A 20,443-nucleotide genomic window follows, 5' to 3' on the forward strand; every position below is an offset into this window, starting at 1 on the left:
ACAGTCCGCCCACAGCCCACCCACAGTCCACCCCCCTGGTTCAAGGCGGTTGGTGTTTTCCCCTTGACAGACCACCTCTGTCCACCAATGGCTCCTCCTGGTCAGAGGGGTGATATCAGTTGAGATAAGGGTCATGTGCTTATGGGGGGCTGGGCTGTTTGTTGCAACTGGGGTTTTTAAAATCTGCCTTGAAACCAAGATACAAGTAAAACAAAAAAAAAAAAAAAAAAAAAAATACATCCAACACATCTTAAAACACTTGTAAAGGTATACAGTAAACACAGGAAGATCATAAAAACTTGATTAGTGTACCTGGGCTGATGGATTGCTTTAACATTCAATTTAAAAATATTAAGCTCAAATTAATTAAAGCACTTAATATGCAAAGACCAAGCACAAATAGGGATTTCATGTATGACAAGTCCCCCCTTTTTCTCTTATGCTCACATCTTTGGTCTTTGCATTTAAGTGGAGGTGGATAACTCTTCAGGGATAGATTCAAGCTCTTTAAAACTGTCCCACACTTGCTGGGCAATTTTTCTCTCCTTTCTAGTTTTCTTATTGTTACTATTATTGATGTGCATAATCTTTTGAGCGAATGGTGGACGCTGCTGTTGTCCTTGAAGATCTTGGATCAGTGGCATGCTTTGGACGACAGTGGTGATTAGATGGATGAAACAAGGGATTAAACAAGGGAGAAAAATAAGTCCTGTAAGGGAAAGTCCAACAATAATTAAAGCTTTCTTCCACCATTGTCCTTGGAAAATATTTTCCCACCATTCAGAAGTGATCAAGGGCTGCCATTTCTGCACTGGAACATGGGCTAGTTTCCTGATGTTTTGGGTAATCTTGGTGATGGCTTCACCGTGATCATCAATATGGATGCAGCAGTCTGAGGTGTTAAACTTGCTGCATACTCCACCTTCTTCAGCTAGTAAATAGTCCAATGCCAGCCTATTTTGGTACACGGCTGCTCGAGTTTGCCCTTGCTGTGTGTTAAGTAGTTCAAGAGCAAGAGAGGTCTCATTAGTGATTACCTCAATTAGTGCTTGCAGTCTGATGATCCGGTTTAGCATGTAGATGGGAGTTCGGTACCCCCAGCTCCCATCCTGTGCCCATGTTGCAGGTCCGTAAGTCTCTAGGATCCTCTCAGCTGGCCACTCTTCTTCTCCCCATCTCTGGGTCCCTCCTATTACATGTCTCTTAGTACGGAAAAGTTCATCATAAAGGGAGATTCCAAGGTGGGCTCCAGCGTTTTCAGCAAGTAGGAAGAAGTTTGGTTGAATGGCTCCAAGAGTGCAGCTCCCTTTCCAGCGAGGTGGTAAGTTGGAATAAGCTCGGTTACCACAGATCCAGTAGAGGTCTTGTGGTGCTTCCCAGAAGTGGGGTTGTATACTTGCTGCTGTAATCCAGTACTTGGAAATTTGTGGCAGGACAGAATATGGATTTCCTTGATCCCAGCACTGCCAGAGTTTTTTAACAGGATTCAAAATGCAGTTTTTGTTTTTAACCTTTTCTGCAGACCAGAATACATCTGGTTCTTGAGGTATCCACCAATGTTTTTGCCCATCAGTTACCAGGTACCTTTTGCATATTGTCTCACCGACTTCTTCTAAAAATTTTCTTCCTTTCCTCCAGATGCATTCTTCTCCAATAACAGTATTGCTTAGCAGCCAGGTTTCATTGTCATGTCTGGTTGTGGGGGAGAGATTACTCAGTCGGAGTAAATCGGGGGGTCCAAGACTGACTCCCCGCCAAGGCCAACTCTCCGATTCTAAAGTTCCTCCGCACACCCAGCAATTTGTTAAATTTAGCTGTTGTCCAATCCTTTCTGCCAGGTCAATAAACAAGTTTTTCCTTGACATCAAAGGATTGTTTTCTTTTTGTTTTTCCTTTTCTTCTATGACCACCTCTTGGATCAGGTCAGTGTCATAGGTCTTTCTTTTTAACAAATCTTCTGTCTTGGTTATGTATCTAAAATTGAAACAGAGCCAATCGTCTTGGGAGGGGCACTCTCCCTTCTGCTTATGTATTTGGGTGCCAATGTTTTTGCCAATCCAGTACTTGTGACCTTTTTCTGAGCAGATACTCAACCTTGTTATGTTATAACAAGATGGATTAACATAAGTATGTGCTCGGAAAAAGTGTCGAATTTGAAATGAGCCTCCTTCTGCCTGATACACAGTCTTGTAACATCTGTTACAGCGGCTGTCGGCTGCTTGTGTAAAGGGAGGCCAGAGGACCCAGAGACAGATGACACTTAGTAGCAGGATGTTGCTCACTTTCCCCTTTTGGCATACCCGAGAGGAGCTGTCAGCATTTGGGTTGCCTCTGCTGGTGGGGGTTGTCATCTTTGCTTCTTTCGTCCTTTCTTTAGGCATCTCACCTTCAGATGGTTCTTCAGTGACCTCAGGCTTCTGGAAACTCATGGTTATTTTAGGGTTGGCCTTGTCAAAGATTAGAGTTATCGTGCCCATAATTTTGGAGTCTGATTGGACTGTTATTGGAAGAGAATGCTGGCTTCAAATGGAGCCTTACTATACAGTTGATGTGACAATATGGTTGTGTGAAGGCAGAATCTGTAAAAGGGAATAACAAAGAACAGAATTAACAGCAAAATATTTTCAACTTAGTTTAACAACTTGTAGCTAGCACTTATTACTGAGGTATAACTGGGGAAGAACTGGGAGTACAGGATTTTATTAACTTGGAGTGAGGGATGCTGAGTGGAGCTTTCAAACAGGGTGTTTAGTTTGATGGTTTGTCTGGAGGTTTCTTCTCTTCAATTGGTGGTGCCACTGGACCCTTCACCCTCTTGACATGCGTCCAGCCCTTTTCAAATGTCCGGACAGCTGTTTCAGTGGTTAGCTGGACCTGAAATGGACCTTCCCAGGATGGGGTTAATGACTTTTCTTTCCAGGATTTTATTAACACCCAGTCACCTGGATTGATGTGATGTAAATTAAAATCAAGTGGGGGAGTTTGTGGTAGAAAACCTCTTTCCCTTAGCAACTCTAGATTTTTGGCAATTATCTGTACATATTTTTGTACATTGGTGTTTCCACACTCTTTCACATTCAACTCTTGTGGTGTAGCAAGGTAGGGTAATCCATACAACATCTCATATGGTGAACAACCCAAATCAGATCTTGGCTGTGTCCTGATTCTAAGAAGAGCAAGTGGAAGGCATTTTACCCAGGTCCATTTTGTTTCCAGCATTAATTTTGTGAGGGTGTTCTTGATTGTCTGGTTCATCCGTTCCACTCTCCCAGAGCTCTGTGGATGCCACGGGGTGTGTAATCTCCAATTTGTTCCTAATTGCTGAGCCAATTGTTGTACAATTTGGGAGGTAAAATGAGTACCTCGATCTGAATCTATGCGGTGGACTATCCCATAACGGGGGATAATTTGCTCGAGGATCACCTTACTCACTGTCTGGGCTGTTGCATTGACAGTTGGAATAGCTTCCACCCAGTGGGTAAGGTGATCAACGATTACCAATAGGTATTTCCACCTCTGGACAGGAGGCATTTCTGTAAAGTCAATTTGAATGTTTTGGAAAGGCCTGATTGCTAATTCAATTCCTCCGCCCGTGTTCTTTTTCATTACCTTTTTGTTAACTTTTTGACAGATTACACAGTCCCGGGTTATTTGGTTGGCTATTTCATAAACACCAGTGCATCCAAAGGTTCTGAGATAGTGATCCGCTAGAGCCTTTGAACCCCAATGATTGCTTTGGTGGATATTTTGTAGAATTTCTCGGGTTAAATTTTTGTTTAAAATTTGGCGTTTATCTGGTAAATACCAGCGGCCTTGAGAATCCTCATTGGCACCAATTAAAACTAATTTCTGTTTTTCCTGATCAGTAAAAATGGGCGTGGGTAAAATGTTAGTTTGTGGAATAGTGTCAGATGTGGTGGTGTTAGTTGGAAGTTGGTTTACTTCCATCACTTTTACCTCTTCTTCCACTGCTGCTTCTTTTGCTGCCAAGTCTGCTAGGTTGTTCCCTCGAGCTTCTTTTGTGGTTCCCGATTGATGACCTGGAATATGCACCACTGAGATCACCTGAGGCAGTTGCAGTGCTTTTAGAATTTTTAGGATCAATTCCTTATGTAGGATATCTTTCCCTTTGGTGTTTAGGAACCCCCTTTCGGACCAGATTTTTCCAAAGGTGTGGACTACGCCATAAGCGTATCTGGAGTCAGTGTAAATGGTCCCGATGCTCCCTGCTAGTCGGTGGAGTGCTTTTTCGAGGGCATAGAGCTCACAGACCTGAGCTGACCAGGTTGGTGGCAATCTGCCCTTTTCTAGCACACACATTTGGTGTCCATCGACCACTGAATAGCCAGAGCATCGCTTTCCATCCACCACTCGAGATGACCCGTCAATGAAGAGGATTTCCCCTTCATTGAGGGGACAGTCCACCAGGTCCTCTCTGACTTTTGTTTGGATATCAATTATCTCAATGCAATTGTGTTCAATTTCTTTTTCTGATGGGGTCCCATAAAGAAATTGAGCTGGATTTTGGTGTGTACACACAACTAACCTCAGGTGGTCTGAGTGCATGAGAATGGCTTCATATTTGACTATTCTTGGGTCAGTTAACCACTCTGCAGCCCTGTGAGCTAAAATGGTTTTGATTGAGTGTGGTGTATGCACTGTCAAGTCTCCACCAAAAATGAGTTTTTGACTCTCCGAGACCAGAACAGCTGCTGCGGCGATGGACTGGATGCAGACGGGCCATCCTCTGGACACTGGATCCAGTAATTTGGAAAGAAAAGCAACCGGCTTCCTGACTCCTCCCCACTCCTGGGTCAAGACGCCATAGGCAACTCCCTTCTCCACATTAACAAATAGATCGAAGGGTTTTTCTAGTGAAGGAAGGCTTAAAACAGGTGCTTTTGTTAATTTCTCTTTCAGATTTTGTAATTTTTGTGTGTCTGAATTAGTCCAATTAAAAGGTTCTTCTTCTATTAGTTTTTCATATAAAAATTTGGCAGATTGTGAATACTGATCAATCCACAGTCTGCAGTATCCAAATAGGCCTAATAATTGCCGGATTTCTCGTTTTGAAGTTGGAGGTGGTAGATTTAGGATTCCTTCTACTCTTTCAGCACTGAGTTTTTTTTGTGCCATGGCCAATTAGATGTCCCAAATACTTCACCTCCTGTAGCACAAATTGTAATTTAGGTTTTGACACCCTCAGCCCGTTCCTCCCTAGAAAATTCAGTAACTGAATTGTAGCAGTTCTTACCGTAGACTCCTGTTCCCCAGAGAGGAGCAGGTCGTCTACGTACTGAGTTACCTGAATCCCTTCGGGTGGAGAAAAGGAACTTAGCAAATCTTCTAGCGCTTGGCCAAAGAGTGTGGGTGCCTCGGTGTACCCTTGAGGCAGGCGAGTCCAGCGCAGCTGCTGCCTCCGTCCAGTGTCTGGATCCTCCCAGGTAAATGCAAAGATGTCTCTGCAATGAGAATCTAGAGGACATGACCAGAAAGCATCTTTAAGGTCAATAACAGAGAACCAGGCATGTGCTGGGGGTACCCGACTCAGGAGTGTATAGGGGTCCTGCACCAGTGGGTACCTGGTTTGGACTCTCTTATTGACCTCACGCAGATCTTGTACAAGCCGGAATGACTTATCTGGTTTCTGGACAGCCAAAATTGGAGTGTTGTAACTGGATTTGCAGGTCTCAAGAATTCCATCTTGTAATAAGTCCATGATAACAGGCTTCAGGCCCTTTCTTTTGTCCTTGGAGAGGGGATATTGTGGTACACGTACTGGCTGGCTATTTGGGAGCAACTCAATTGTTAGAGGTGTGATGTCCATTTTTCCCCGGTTGCCAGGTTTGGCCCACACTACTGGGTCAATGTGTTGCTCATCTACTAAAGATAAAACAAACAATTTAGTGGTCATTTTTCCACCCTGCGGTACCACCCCAACCCTCAGAGGTATTTGGAAGTCACGTCCTAAAAGATTGATCCCAGCTTGAGGTAGGTATAGCACATCCCCTGTATGGGTACGTCCTTGTATGGAAAGGATTACATTTTTAATTACAGGAACAGCAAAGCTTTCACCATTAGCACCATATATATCTAATGTATCTTGAGAAATAAAACATCCTGGAGGTGTTTCAGTGACACAGGTTCTTTCAGCACCTGTGTCCACTAAAAACTCCACTTGTTGTCTCTGGGGTCCAGCTTCTAATTTTATCAAGGGCTCTTTAAGATGTTTTTGCCCCAGAGAATAAAGCCCCTGACCCCTTCAGTTGTTCAAAATTTGTCCCTCCATTTGAAGGACTCCTTGATCTCTCTGCTTTTTAAAACAGTACCACTGCCCGTGGCCTGGTTTATTACAGTATGTGCAAATTAACCTCTCAGGTCTTTGAACAATTGGGTTAGGTTGTTTATTGCAAACACAAACCTGTGGCTGTTGCTGAGAGCAGATTTGGGTTTGCTGTTGTGGGATGCCCCTTTGGGAAGTTCTTTGTGTAGGAGGGTTGTGGATTGGAGCATTAGTACTGTTATTCATTATTCGGCTTTTAGCCTTCATCCTCTCTTCATCCCTCCTAACAAAGACTTTTTGGGCTTCCTCCAGTGATTCATCTAGTTCCCTCTCTGGCCATTTTTCCAATTTTTCTAATTTTTTCCTGATGTCAGGCCAGGAGTGAAGCACAAAATGTACCTTTAGCATAGTTTTGCCTCCCTCACTGTCTAAGTCAATGACAGAATAAAGTTGAATGTTATTCCTTAACCGAGCCATCCAAGCTGTTGGGGACTCATCCTTTTCCTGTTCCCCACAAAATGCTTTTTTCATATTATTAACTCGAGGAACAGCTTCTCTAATCCCTTTTATAATTAAATTTCTGTAGTCTTTCATGTTCCTCCTGCCCTCTTCTGAATTTGGGTTCCATTCAGGGTCTGTCAGTGGTAATTTTTGTTCTCCAATTGGGCCCTGATTAGAATTATTTTCTCTGTCCCAGACTGTCACTCCTGCAGCTCTAATCAATTTTCTTTCCTCAATGGTGAATAAGGAGTGAAGGATGGATTGTATCTCTCCCCAATTATAAATATTAGGGCCGAGGAATTGATCAAATTGGTCAGCTAGACCAATGGGGTCAGCCATCAGGCTTTTCATTTCCTTTTTAAATTCCCGTACCTCAGATGAAGCTAGAGGTACAACTACATAACCAATTCCTCCTTGAGCATTTCCCATGGGTACCTCCCTAAGAGGTAAAATTTTAGACTCATGGGGAGTGCTAAGGCAGGTGGGACAGTCAGGTGTTTTAAATGATTTCTTTCTAGTGCAAGATGCTGGGCCATCCTGGCTAGAAGAAATCCTTTGTCCGGTTGTCTTTTTGTGAGAGCAGGAAGGAACAGAATTTTCTTTTTCACTTTCATTCTCATTTTCTGAGTCCCTTTCGATTGGGTGGCTTGATGAAGGAAGGACCCTTTCTTGTTCAATTTGGACCCTCCTTTCTGGAGGAGTTACTGGAGGAAGGTAGTCTAGGGGGTCCCACTTTGGTTTATTTAATTTAGGTTTTTGCTTTTCCTTCTGTTTGTGTTCTTCTGCAATGGAAAAAATTTGGTTTGAATTTTTATTAAGTCCAATTGAATTAGATTTAGTTTCCTCTTCCAATTCTATTTTTTTGCTTTGGTCTTCATTTTGTTTTTGCCAATAATTTAACCAAATTTTAGCATAGTCTAATTCATCAGAATGTTTTGGAGCTTTGTAATGTACATAAGAATGCAAAGCCTCACAAAGCCATTTTTCAGAAGACCCATACTTGGGCCATCTGAGTCCATCTTTGTTAATTTTATGTTTTGGCCACTTAAAAACACAGTACCTAATCATTTGACACTGGTCTTTTTCTTTAGTTAAAAGATTTTCTTCCCACTTTAGGAGCATTTGCCCTAACGGACTGTCTGGGAAGATTTTGTATTTCTTCATTAGGTCTTTCTTTTTGCTATTCGCTTGTCCCATTTTGTTACTGGGAAGCAAACAAGCAGCTAGTGCAGAAGAAAAAAATTTTTTTTTTTTTTTTTTTTTTCTAATTAAATAAACCAAAGTATTGTATTATATAAAACAATTAAAATATTGCATAAGGAAATAATATTACAAAATAACCTAAATTCAATACACTATCACAATAAAAAAATGATAATAAAGTTATAAGCATAAAATACAATACAACTAATGTAGAGAAAAGCAAGCAGGGTTAGTAGATATATGATGGCGAATCTGTGGGAAAAAAATTAAATATGGCAGGCTGGTGAGAAACAAATATGGTGCAAGAAATATTAATTTTAATTATAAAAAGAATAATTAGTGAATATTTAAATTGGTTAAAGTATGACTGAAATTTAGATAGTTTTATACATATATACTTAAAATTTAAGAAACAAGAGTTGTCTTTATTAGCAAAGGAGAGATAGATTAAAATATTTATAACCAAATTAAAGGAAAAAGATTATAATGAATAACACAAGCAGTAATTCAAAATATCAAAGTAGTGTCTTATGATTAAAGCAGATAAAGCAAATTACAACTACAATCCAATAACCCAAACACTCCAAACTAACAGGAAGTATAAAGGTGCTAGATAGCACTGACCACAAGAGTGCAGCTAAAACAAGTTCACACATGCACAGGGGTAGCAAAGGGGTGCAGTTCAAATTAAAAGGACACAAAATGGCGGCCGACCACGTGGCGGCCCGAAATTTCAAAATGGCGGCCGACCACGCGGCGGCGTGAAATTTCAAAATGGCCGCCGACCACGCGGCAGCGTGAAATTTCAAAATGGCCGCCGACCACGCGGCGAAAAGAAAAAGAGAGGGGTTTAAAATGAGGTTTCTCCTCAGTTCTAGACCCGAGGAGACTGAGACACTAATAAAAATGAATTTGGGGCTGCGCACACCCCTAAAACGTGGAAACCTCCCCCCAGAAAGGCTGATCACCACACTCGATCTTCCCCTCTGTGTCTCTAAAGGGGTGATCCCTCGTGGTGCCCTTAAAAATGAACCCTTTCAAGCACACTCACACACACACTGGGGGCGGCCAACCCCCCCACACACTCTCTCACAAAAGGAATTCCACTCGGAGGTTCCCCAAAAACGAATAGCCCTTAAAAAGGGTAAGTCCCTAACTAAGTTCCCTTTAAGAAGGGTTCAAGCCTTACCACAAGTCTTTCTCCACCGGAGGTGTCCTTTCTCTGCTGCAGTAATCCTTGTGGGAGCCCAGAAAATCCAAGGAGAAAAACCAAAAAACCAAAAAAATCGCAAAAATTCAAAAATAGTAAAATTAACCAAAATACCTGGATTTTAGGGCAAAAATAGGATCCCGGAGAGCCCCCAAAAGAGTTGTGAGGAATGAGACAACTCTTTGTAGAAATTAAAACAATTTATTAAAACAGAAAAAAATTGAAAAATTGCAAAAAAAAACTAACAAAATATAAAAATTTGGGATCCAGATGGCTCGAGAGATATGCCCCAGGAGCGCAGGGATTCAGGAACTTTAGGCTTAAGACAGCTCTGAACCTCAGGTAGAGAAAAAAAATAAACTTGCAGTTTAGGCTGGTCAAAAAGAAATCTATTTCTAAAAAGCCCCTAGAAAGGGGTAGGCTTCTCCAGCACTGCCTTAGCAAGCTGGAGAGGAAGGGAAAATGAGACTGACCACGTGTCTTTTTCTTCCTTTTATAGCTTTTGCTCCGCCCACAGTCCGCCCACAGCCCACCCACAGTCCACCCCCCTGGTTCAAGGCGGTTGGTGTTTTCCCCTTGACAGACCACCTCTGTCCACCAATGGCTCCTCCTGGTCAGAGGGGTGATATCAGTTGAGATAAGGGTCATGTGCTTATGGGGGGCTGGGCTGTTTGTTGCAACTGGGGTTTTTAAAATCTGCCTTGAAACCAAGATACAAGTAAAACAAAAACAAAAAAAAAAAAAAAAAAAAATACATCCAACACATCTTAAAACACTTGTAAAGGTATACAGTAAACACAGGAAGATCATAAAAACTTGATTAGTGTACCTGGGCTGATGGATTGCTTTAACATTCAATTTAAAAATATTAAGCTCAAATTAATTAAAGCACTTAATATGCAAAGACCAAGCACAAATAGGGATTTCATGTATGACAACAGAATCACAGAATGGGTTGGGCTGGAAGGGACCTCAGTGAGGTCATCTGGTCCAACCTTCCTGCTCAATCAGGGACATCCCAGAGCGCAGGGCACAGGATTGTGTCCAGACAGTTCTGGAATATCTCCAGGGAGGGAGACTCCACACCCTCCCTGGGCAATCTGTTCCAGTGTTAAAATATAGATCATGTACAGAACTCAAAAACCTCCCACGTCCTCTGGGGTGACTGAAGCAAAAGCCAAGTTAAGTGCATAAAACGTAAGAACAAAATCAGTGTAAAGACATTTTCCAGTGAAGGAATGAGACCTCAATGCACACATCAGTAATAACAAAAATTCCATGCTTTGGCTGGAATTTTTAGAAGCATAAGGAAAATAAATAAGTTGTTTAGTAAATTAAAGATTTTGCTCTTTTATTTTAAGCTTAACTACCTACATGAGAATAAAATCTTAGTCATTGTGATCAGTGACCCTCTGAAGAAGAAAATTAGACAAAGATGAGAATATACAGAAATCAATTATAGTCAGATATAATTAAACAAAACCACTAAATTTTAATATAAATGTCAGTATTTCTGCAAGTTCTTGGCAGCAGAAAACCCAAGCAACCACAGCTTTCAAGCTTCTAAGGAAGTAGAGTTAATTATTTGCAAATAAATATGTTCAGAAGATCATAAATACTTTGTCAGAAGATCTTATGATTATGTCACAGTAACAAAGTGTAGCTATATTTGAATTTTCACAAATGAAAATAAGCTTTGATCACAAATTAAAATGTCAGAAAAAGATTTTAAATATTTTTGTTTTTTTTTTTTCCATGAATTAATAACATAATTAATTTTACACACATTCATGCACTTAGTAATGTAATATCTAAAATATTTTCTACAAAAATCAAAATATTTTATTATCTTGCTATTTAATATGCTTCCAACTCAAACCATTCTCTGATCCCATGATGGTTTCTTTAGGTCTCACAGTCCTACTGGAGATTTATCTGTTCCTCACTGCCTTTGTATTCAAGGACATGAATGTTTTTGAATCATTCCTTCCTCACTGTTTCCTCAGAGCTATGGGACATTTCACACATGAACATTCTAGAGGTTGCTCTGATATTCTCTGTGATGGAGAGGGGTTTGGAAATAAAGGAAATTTACTGAAGGGGTTAAAGCTGGTTTTGGATCATGTATGTGTGTGTGTGTGCATGTGTGTCAGTTTTCACACAGTTTCTTCTACTTATTAGAAAATAAAGAAACCTGCGGGCATTGTGCATATCTGTGCTCATTCCTTTCTAAAAGAGAGATTTATTACAGAATCAGAGCATTCTCCAGCTTAACTTGCCTTACATGGAACTCACCCTGATATTCATTCTGCATTCCCCCACTATGACTCCTCCATTTGACTCTTTGTTTTATGACCTTGAACCAGTCTAAACAATCTCTGACAAGCTCATCAGTGATTTGTGATTATTCCAACAGAAGTATAAACAGTAGCTGAGTGAAAAAGCTGAATTAAATAAGTGATCTATGCAACACTTTTCCAAGCCTGAATCACAGTCTCAGGCTGGAAAAATTGCATACTATTTTTTTTTTTCGATCACTTACAGAATTCCTGAATTAAACAGTAAAATTCAATATGACCAAAGTACCTGTGATGTCTCTGTAAATTGCTTCTGCCTAGAATCACATAACTCATTAAACTAAACCTTCAGAGAATTAATGAAAACTGAATTGTACTGTCTGAGAATCTTACTTACATACCCCATGTGATTTCAAACATCCTCATGAACAGCATTTGGCTGTTTTAATCAGAAGTATTTGATTTCGGTACTGTAAGTCTGAAAAATGAGTAGGACCATGTCAGGGAATGGAACGGAGTTCAGGGAAGAAAGGATCCCAAACCAAGAGAGGAACAGGTTCCTCCAAGGTCTGATATCACAGAGATGTCCCCAGGCCATTCCGTCAGAGTGGGGTCTGGAGGTGTTACCTATGGGCTCAGTGAACAAAATTCTGATTGATGAGTGACTTGGAGACCTGGAAACACCCACAAGAAAAATGAATTTGCAATGCAGCAACTCCCTGATGAGAGCTGGGAGGTGGGAAATGCTTTGGTCCCTTCAAACTCCACGTGGAGTTTCAGACCATCCCTTCAGCTAAACGTAAACTGATTTATGCAGACATTCTGAATTGCCTGTTTCCATTTACCCCAATTATAACATTCTTCTCTCTTATTCCATGGTGCAAAGGGATTGTTGGAAATTTCTGTGGAGGAAAGTGGGGTGATGTGCGACCAGGTCCAGCCCTAACAAAGATTCCCAGTTTGGCTGACACGTGCCCACAGAAAGCAAAGAGGACGTCCTGAATCCCACAGTTTAGGAATATTTCTGTGTGGTTAACAGTAGAATTTGTTCCTACTCTGATCAGCCACACTCTCCCTTTCCTGATTCTATAGCACCGTGAACTGAGTCTGAGACGCATGTGCTAATTCCCCACAACGGACTTGCCTGAGTCTTTTATATTAAATTTTCCAATACGATTCTCTTACCTACTTAAATGCCTTTCAAGGATTAGGATTTTTTTTTTTTTTAACTTAGCTTGTGTCTCAGTTCTGTCTCAGTAAAATTGGGTGACAGTATTGCCTTGCTTTGCAGGACTGTCATGAAGATTTTCTAAGCTGAAGTGTGTGAAGACATACTTAATGTATCGTAAATGTGTTCAGAGCTTGTGCTAATTTAGGATTGGGGAAATTAACCTGAAGTGCAGAGCACATCTGCTTTGCCCTGATCTCCAGTCAGCACAGTTCACCAAGTCAGACTGCGATATGGTGATAAATATAATCACTGGAGATGTCAAACAGCAAACAGCCATTAGCAATACGAAGATAATGTGAAAGCACTTCTGAAATCCACACTGAAGAAAAAATTAGACTACTAGAAAGGGCTTAGAAAACAGTAATTCAGCTTCCTCAGAGTGTGGAGCTCATTGAATATGTTGAAGAGGAGATTAACAAGGAGCTTAATTAAGGTCTATATGTGTGTGTTAAGATTTTTTCACCGGTAAGAGAACAGATTATTGATAGGTGACAGCTTGGAACTGAGCGCAACTCAGTGAAATAGTCAAATGTAGGAGCTGTTATTTGAAACAAGATAAATTCAGATTATAAATAAAAGCCAAATATTCAACAGGGAGAACAATTTACCACATGCAGAGATGCAATCAACTCACCTTTATATGAAGAGACCAGTAATGCACACTCTCAGGAGCAGAATGAGGGGATAAGTGCTCTGGCTCGTGTTATGCAAGAAAACAGCTTAGACCAAACTGATCCTGTCTGACTCAAACATAAATACCCATGGCCTATCAAGACCATTTATTGTCTCTTGTAACAGGGAACAGTGCAGAAATCCTGTTCAGAGTTGGGGTCCCTTCCTTCCAGGCAAACACCAAACCCTTGGCAGTGCTCCCGCCACCAAGGAACTTCCCTCTGGAGTAACATCTTTAAACCTAAGTGGCATCTTTCTGCTGCAGATCCCCTGCATGGAAGAGCAAGAAGTTCTTCTCTGATACATTTCAGACCCAAACATGAGATTAATCTCTTCTGAGTCTCCGTCTGCAGGCGAATTTCAGCGATTTGACTGTATATGCCTTTTGTCAAATTCCTTTGCCATTAGGCGGTATTTTCCACAAACCTTCCAGAATAAACATATTTTGTTTACAGAAATAGCCTCGGGTTTAAAGTGAGAAAAAAAATACCCTGATACTTTCTGTTTTCAATATATTTTTAACAAAGAACATTTTAAAATATTGGAATTTTCTATAAAACCAGCATTAAAAAAATAGTAACAAAGAAACCTCGTTAACTGTGCTTGGCATTATAATACTTTAAAAAAAATTTAAAAATCCAAGCCATGAAGAAGTGTTTTTTCTTAATTCTCGTCCCAGTTAGAACGTAATTCTGTCCACACGCTAACAAAACTCCAAGTTCTTCTAAATAATGAAAAGAATAATAAGCATTATTAAAACATATCGATAATTTTTAAAGGTAATTAAAGAAATGGAATATGTCTGTCTTTCAGAATCAAGGTCAAAATTTCATCTGGGTCTCTGTGGACTAAAGCAATAAAAAGTGTCATTTTCGACACCAAGGAAGTGGTGGGACCATCTCCTTCAACTTCCCAGGGACCCACTTAGAGATGCAAACTCTGTGCCTGGGCCTTGATGCAAAGCTTAAGCTCCCGTTTCCACATTTCAGCTGAGACATCTGAAAGCCTCTTCAGGTACATCCTCTACTTTCATTATGGGTGTAAAATCATGGAGAAAACTCTGTCTTTGCATCCATTTATCACACACCTTTATTCAGTGGTCCACCGGCCATTGTCACCGTAAGGTGAAGGAAAAGAACCAACTCTTTGAAATTAGAATTAAATGCATTCTCTACTTTTTTTATTTTTTAGATTTTTTTTTTTTTTTTTTTTACCCGTGGGTAATTTGGCCAGACATGAAAGCACCACATACTCTCAATTAATAAACTATAGGTGACTGCAGTTTTCCATAACTGTAAGACGTTGAAATTGTTCCTTGGAACACCTTGCCATCCATCAGTTTGTGGCTAAATTATGAATCATTACAGAAATGGATGTGCAGTGTTGTTTCTGTTCAATAGATGTCCAAGATTTCAGATGTTCCCTCATGTGCTGTGGACTTTATTATGACAGTAAAGCATTTATCAACAACAACCAAAATAAAAAATCACTTTCAAGTGGACTTCAAGGCTGAGTATTCACGAGCAAGAAAACAGCTCATAAATCATCTTTAAAAATATTACCATTCTTCTGTGAAATAATTTCTTTTCTTGATGTATCCAGGGAACTTGTTGACTTCCTTTCCAGAGTTGCAAGAGAAATATTACACACTCCTTTGTCAAAGTGAGAGTTTTTATTGGAGTAAGTTTTGTGGGAGACACTTGAAGCCAGGGTGGTGATTTATTTCTGACTAAGGATACTGGGACCACATAAAATATTCCTCAAAAAGACCATCCCATCCAGTGATGCCCTAATGCAAATCAGTAGTGCAGCTTTCATGAATCAGACCTTTCAACTGGTAAAATCAAGACAGAAATTATATATATAAAGAGCAGGGGGGTGGACTGAACCAGTGGGAATGATTAAAGGGCTGCAGAAGAACTGGCATACTGGAAGTGAAGGAAAAAAATAAAATATCACAATATAAAAAAAATTAGAAAAAAAACCTGAATGCAGTAGAAATTCAAGAAAATAATCAATGACTTAGAGATGGCAGATGTGATGTTCTGTTCTCATCTTAGACTGAAAAAAAGGCAGCAGAGTGAAATAAAAATAACAGTTTGTTCTTTTCTGCTTATCTCAGATGCTCCTAGAAGTTAAGTCCATTCATCCCCTGATTCTGCTGTGGAGCTCTCGCTAAGTAACTCCTCAGGGACAGAAAGTTACAGGATTAGACATGCAATTGTAATTTGTAAAACAAATAGCTTCAGCTAATTAATGGTACTAATTCTCCAATGCTGCAGCCATAAAGCTCAGGAGACAATCTGGGTTGGTATTTTAATACACTGGATTCACTCTGTTTGGCACTGTTGTGTTGCTGCAGAGACAGGGCTTGTTTTCATGTTAATGCAATTTCCTTACCAACAAACTTAGTACTGTAAAAATAAGGAATGTTCCAACTTTTTTCTAACTATGCTTTTCCAAATCCTGCTTTCTGCACTGCCATGCGTGTCTGACCTACTCTGAGCTCAGAAAGTTTGAGCCACATTTATCCAAAAACATGCAGTACAAAATTAAATGACGTCATGATGAGTTTAATGGTCTATTATTTTCTCTACTGAATGGAGCAGCCTGGTGAAACCTCTCAATATTGGTTAAAGAGTCTCTTCCTCACCCCCACTTCATTTTGCTGGTTTCTCCCCTCTGTGCCTGTCTCTCATCTGATTTTCCTGCAGGTTGACCACTGGAATTTTCTATCTCTGTGTGTCACTGCCATAGGAAATTCATGCAAGGCAGTAAAAATAATTTTTCTTGCAGTTAAAAGGAGCCACCACTTGCTATGAGTCAACTGGGAAGGTCTCACAGATATCCTAGGGGAAAGGTGTGATCATAGATTCCCAGAACCACAGAATGGTTTGGGTTGGAAGGGACCTTAAAGATCATCTCATTCCAACCCCTGCCATGGGCAGGGACACTTTCAACTAGACCAGGTTACTCAGAGCTCCATCCAACCTGGCCTTGAACACTTCCAACTATGGGGAGCCCACAGCCTCTCTGGGCAATGAAGTAGCAGGAAAATCAAATTCCTGTCTCTTTTTTCCACCTTTGTCCTGCATGTCAGAGTGCAAACGGGTCCTGGCTGGCAGAACGTGGAGCAGAGTTCAGACACGACATTTCCTCATCCAAAATCAATGAGGATAATTAGCAGATGAAAGATCTGTTGTAAATGGCTAATTTTCCATGTCAGCAGGTAGATAAGGAATCAATGGGAGAGTCTTGTTCCTCTCATTTCAGTGAATTTGTTTCCATTAGAGAATGTAACATGTCTAATGCAAAACATGCTTGTTTGTTTGGGATGCTCATATCTGTCTCCTAGGCAAAACCACACAGGATAAAATATCTGGAACAAATAGGGCAGCTTGCTGGGTATAAATGCCCACTTTTCCAATTATCCCAGACCAGGAGTCTGGCCCAAGATTCACTACTCTCAGGCACATCCAGCTGCCTTAAAACAGACTGTGAACTGAGGAATGTTCTTATTTATTCTGCAGAATCTCAGTCCAGATTGGAGCTACAAAAGATTCAGTCTGAACTCACTACTAGAAACCTAGAAGAAAAATGCCCCCAACTATTCAAAAAATATTCATTAATCCTCTTCTCTGAAAAGCTGCAATGGAATGGCCACAGGATGGCAAAACAGTTTGGCTGATCTTCAGAGGAAGCTTATCAACAGCAGATCTGAGAGACTTAATGAACCCAATGAGCCCAATGAATGTGGACAGCTGATGACCTGCAGCAGTGACAGGGAGAGGCAGGAGTACAGGAGCTGGAGATCTCAGTGTGGGATGAACAGGGATTCAGTACCTAAAAGTCAGGGATGGGGTGAATTGAGAGTGTGGCACAAACAGGATGAGCTACGGCACCGCTCCCCTTCCTTGGTCAGCCTGGCCAGGATGTGGCCTGCCATTCTTCAACTTCCTGCCACTTGTCCCTGGTTTGGCACTTCCTCTCTTCCTTCTCCACACCTTCTCAATCCTCTCCTTCACCTGGCAGAAGTGTTTACCTAGGAACTTTAATGTATATTAACCCAGGCACTCTGCATTTCCAATTATTAAATTAGGCCTGGAAACAAAACTGCTCAACTAAATTTGAGTAGGTTTTGCATCCTTGTGTGTCTGCAATTCCATTTGAAGTATGAACTTTGTTAGCTAGCAGTAAGAGAAGGTCTTATCTCCCTGGATCACTGCTCTAAGTGCAGTTCTCTTTCATTGATCATAAAAGACCCAACTTATAGATATAGTATATAAATAATTTAAACAATGGAAGATGTTTTGTTTTCACAGATGACCTTTCCCTTTGCAAATAGGTTTCTTGGATATTTAGTCCCTCTTTTTTTCCCCAAAGCAACACATAAATACCTAGATAAATGCATGTGTTTATTAAACTGTAACTAAAGTCAGATTTTTTAAAAAGATCAATTTTGTAGTCGGCTCACAAGCTTTTAGAAAGGTCACAGGAAACATAACGTATTATTATTAATATTTATTTATTTTTGTTCTGTATTATTGCTACTGCCAGAAGAACAGAGAGCTTAATTGTGATTGTCATCATTACGAGCAGCAAATTTAAGCATGCATATGCAATGTATTTAAATTTACATAAATTGTTTATCAAAAGAAATGGAAAGTCTTACTATCGTGTCTCATTTTCTCAAAGTAAGCCCTGCCCTACTCTTCTTCAGCAAGGACTTTGCAAATAATTATGAACCACTATTTATAGCAAGTCTGGGTTCACAATTTAACCTCCCTCACTTTATTGTGACTTAAAGGCAGAAGATATTTCCTGGTCAAGAAGAGTATTTGTTTAGTTAAAAGGGGATGTACCTGGCTATTGGCTTCTCTCTTTCAAGTTTCATATTGACCTTTGTGCAAAACCCTTCCCTCTTCCCTCTTCCCTCTTCCCTCTTCCCTCTTCCCTCTTCCCTCTTCCCTCTTCCCTCTTCCCTCTTCTCTTCTCTCTCCCTCTCCCTCCCCCTTTCTCGCCCTTCCTCCCCCCCTTCCCCTCTCCCTCCCCTCCCCCCTCCCCCTCTCCATCCCCTCCCCTTCTCCCTCCTCCTCCTCCTCCTCCTCCTCCTCCTCCTCCTCCTCCTCCTCCTCCTCCTCCTCCTCCTCCTCCTCTTTCCCTTTCCCTTTCCCTTTCCCTTTCCCTTTCCCTTTCCCTTTCCCTTTCCCTTTCCCTTTCCCTTTCCCTTTCCCTTTCCCTTTGCCTTTCCCTTTCCCTTTCTTCTCTCTCTTCTCTTTCTCTTCTCTCGTCTCCTCCCCTCTTCCCCATTCTTCTTCCCTCCCCTCTTAAAAGTGCTTGTTTGAGGGGGATTAAAAGGTGATTCTGACCCTCTACTTCACTCTTGTGAGACCCCACCTGCAATGCTGCATCCAGCTCTGGAGTTCTCAGCACAGGAAAGACATGGACCTGCTGGAGAAGGTCCGAAGAAAGCCACAAAGATAGGGATTGAGCACCTCCCTTGTGAAGACAGGCTGAGAGAGTTGGGGTTGTTTGCTCTGGAGAAGAGAAGGTTCCAGGCAGACCTAATTGAAAACTTTCAATGCTTGAAAGGGGATTATAAAACAGATGGAGACAGGTTTTTAGTAGGGCCTGTTGCAACAGGACAGCCAACAGCATTTTTAAACTAAAACAGGGGAGATTTAGACTAGATAAAAAGAGGATTTTTTTTTTGCAATGAAGTTGTGAAACACTGGACCAGGTTGTCCGGAGAGGTGATGTGTTGGGGTTCCTCCGTCCTGCCATGGGGTCCTGGGAGAGGGGACCCTGGGGTAGAGGCATGGCCTAGGCATGGGGTCTCCCTGCTCCCTGGTCACATGTACCCCAATCCTGTTCCGCATTGGTTATTTTGTGTTCCCCTGCACGGGGAGGACCCTGGTTGTCCCGTGATTGCTCAGCTCTTCGGCGGTCCCCCGGCCATGTGGCTGGAGAATAAAGATCTCTGAAAATTCTACCAAGAATTGGTCCCTATTTCTTTCCACGGGCCTCACTGTCTAATGCATGTTACAGGAGACCCCACTGCAACAAATGATGGATGCCCCATTGTCCTGGGTTGAGGTGTATTCTATTACCATCCTCATGAGCTGTGGAAATCAGGTGGGGCAGTGTTTCCTTGCCTCCTCCCCCCAGACTATCTTGCTGTTAATGGCCCATCATTGTCCTGCTGCATGACTCAGAGATAACTCCCTCCAGACTATCTTCTGTTAACGAGCCTAATCAACACTTGGCCTCATGACTCATTACCCTATTGTGAGATGCTCCACCCAGAGGGAGGAACCAAGCATCCCATCGTGGATATAATCTGGGACTCTGAGCACCAGAGATACTCTCTCCACTGGATTTCCAGGGGACAGGAGCTACACAGCCACCGCTGGACTTTCTGAGGAAGAGCAGACCCCTTCTACTACAGGATCACCACTTCAGAGGACTGCAGCCACCATTCCACCAGACTGCTACCACTACCCTGCCTAATAGGGACTCAGGTTGTATCTTGACTCTGTCAGTGTTTTCTTTTACTTTCTTTTCCTTTTCTTTAATTTCCATTAAATTGTTATTCTGACTTGGTGCCTCCCACTGGTTTGTTTTCAAACTAGTACACCCATCCATGGAAACATCCAAGGTCAGATTGGACAAGGCTCTGAGGAAAATTATCCTGTAGAAGGTTTTGGGAGGCTTGGACTTAGAAGACCTTTAAAGGTTCCTTTCTCAAACTATTCTGTGATCCTATGATACATCTGACAGGTTTTTCTCATCATCCATGGTACCAGACACCTTCTCATTTCAACTATCATCTGTTAAACCTTATAGTAACCCATAAATCTCATGTATTTAGCAGTGCATCTCACCATGTGGATACCAGGACCCCCAACATTCACTTAGCAAGGATGAATTCTTGCCTTTTCCATGAATTTTTTCATCAGTGAGGAAAATTCTTGCTTGCTTCATTAACGTCATTTGGTGTGATCTGGAAGGGGCCAAAAGAGAAGAAATAAAAAGTTTATGACTGC

The 20,443-nt window shown here is 41.3% G+C and overlaps 1 protein-coding gene across 2 annotated transcripts; it reads right to left on the reverse strand.

Moving 5' to 3' along the window:
• Nucleotides 1-362: 362 nt before the first annotated feature.
• On the reverse strand, nt 363-5,308 carry LOC138106035 (endogenous retrovirus group 3 member 1 Env polyprotein-like). Of its 2 annotated transcripts, none has more exons than XM_069006059.1 (2): nt 3,958-5,299; nt 363-2,579 (listed from the first exon to the last, which is right to left on the reverse strand). In XM_069006059.1, exon 2 carries the CDS (start codon nt 2,475-2,477, stop codon nt 465-467), a length of 2,013 nt encoding a protein of 670 aa, XP_068862160.1. In that variant the 5' UTR covers nt 2,478-2,579; nt 3,958-5,299; the 3' UTR covers nt 363-464. The 2 variants fall into 2 exon arrangements, with proteins under 2 accessions (XP_068862160.1, XP_068862161.1); XM_069006060.1 differs by having other exon boundaries at nt 2,338-2,579; nt 3,958-5,308.
• Nucleotides 5,309-20,443: the final 15,135 nt, after the last annotated feature.

The sequence above is a fragment of the Aphelocoma coerulescens genome, chromosome 2 (assembly GCF_041296385.1).
Source record: "Aphelocoma coerulescens isolate FSJ_1873_10779 chromosome 2, UR_Acoe_1.0, whole genome shotgun sequence".
NCBI classification, from domain to species: Eukaryota; Metazoa; Chordata; class Aves; order Passeriformes; family Corvidae; genus Aphelocoma; species Aphelocoma coerulescens.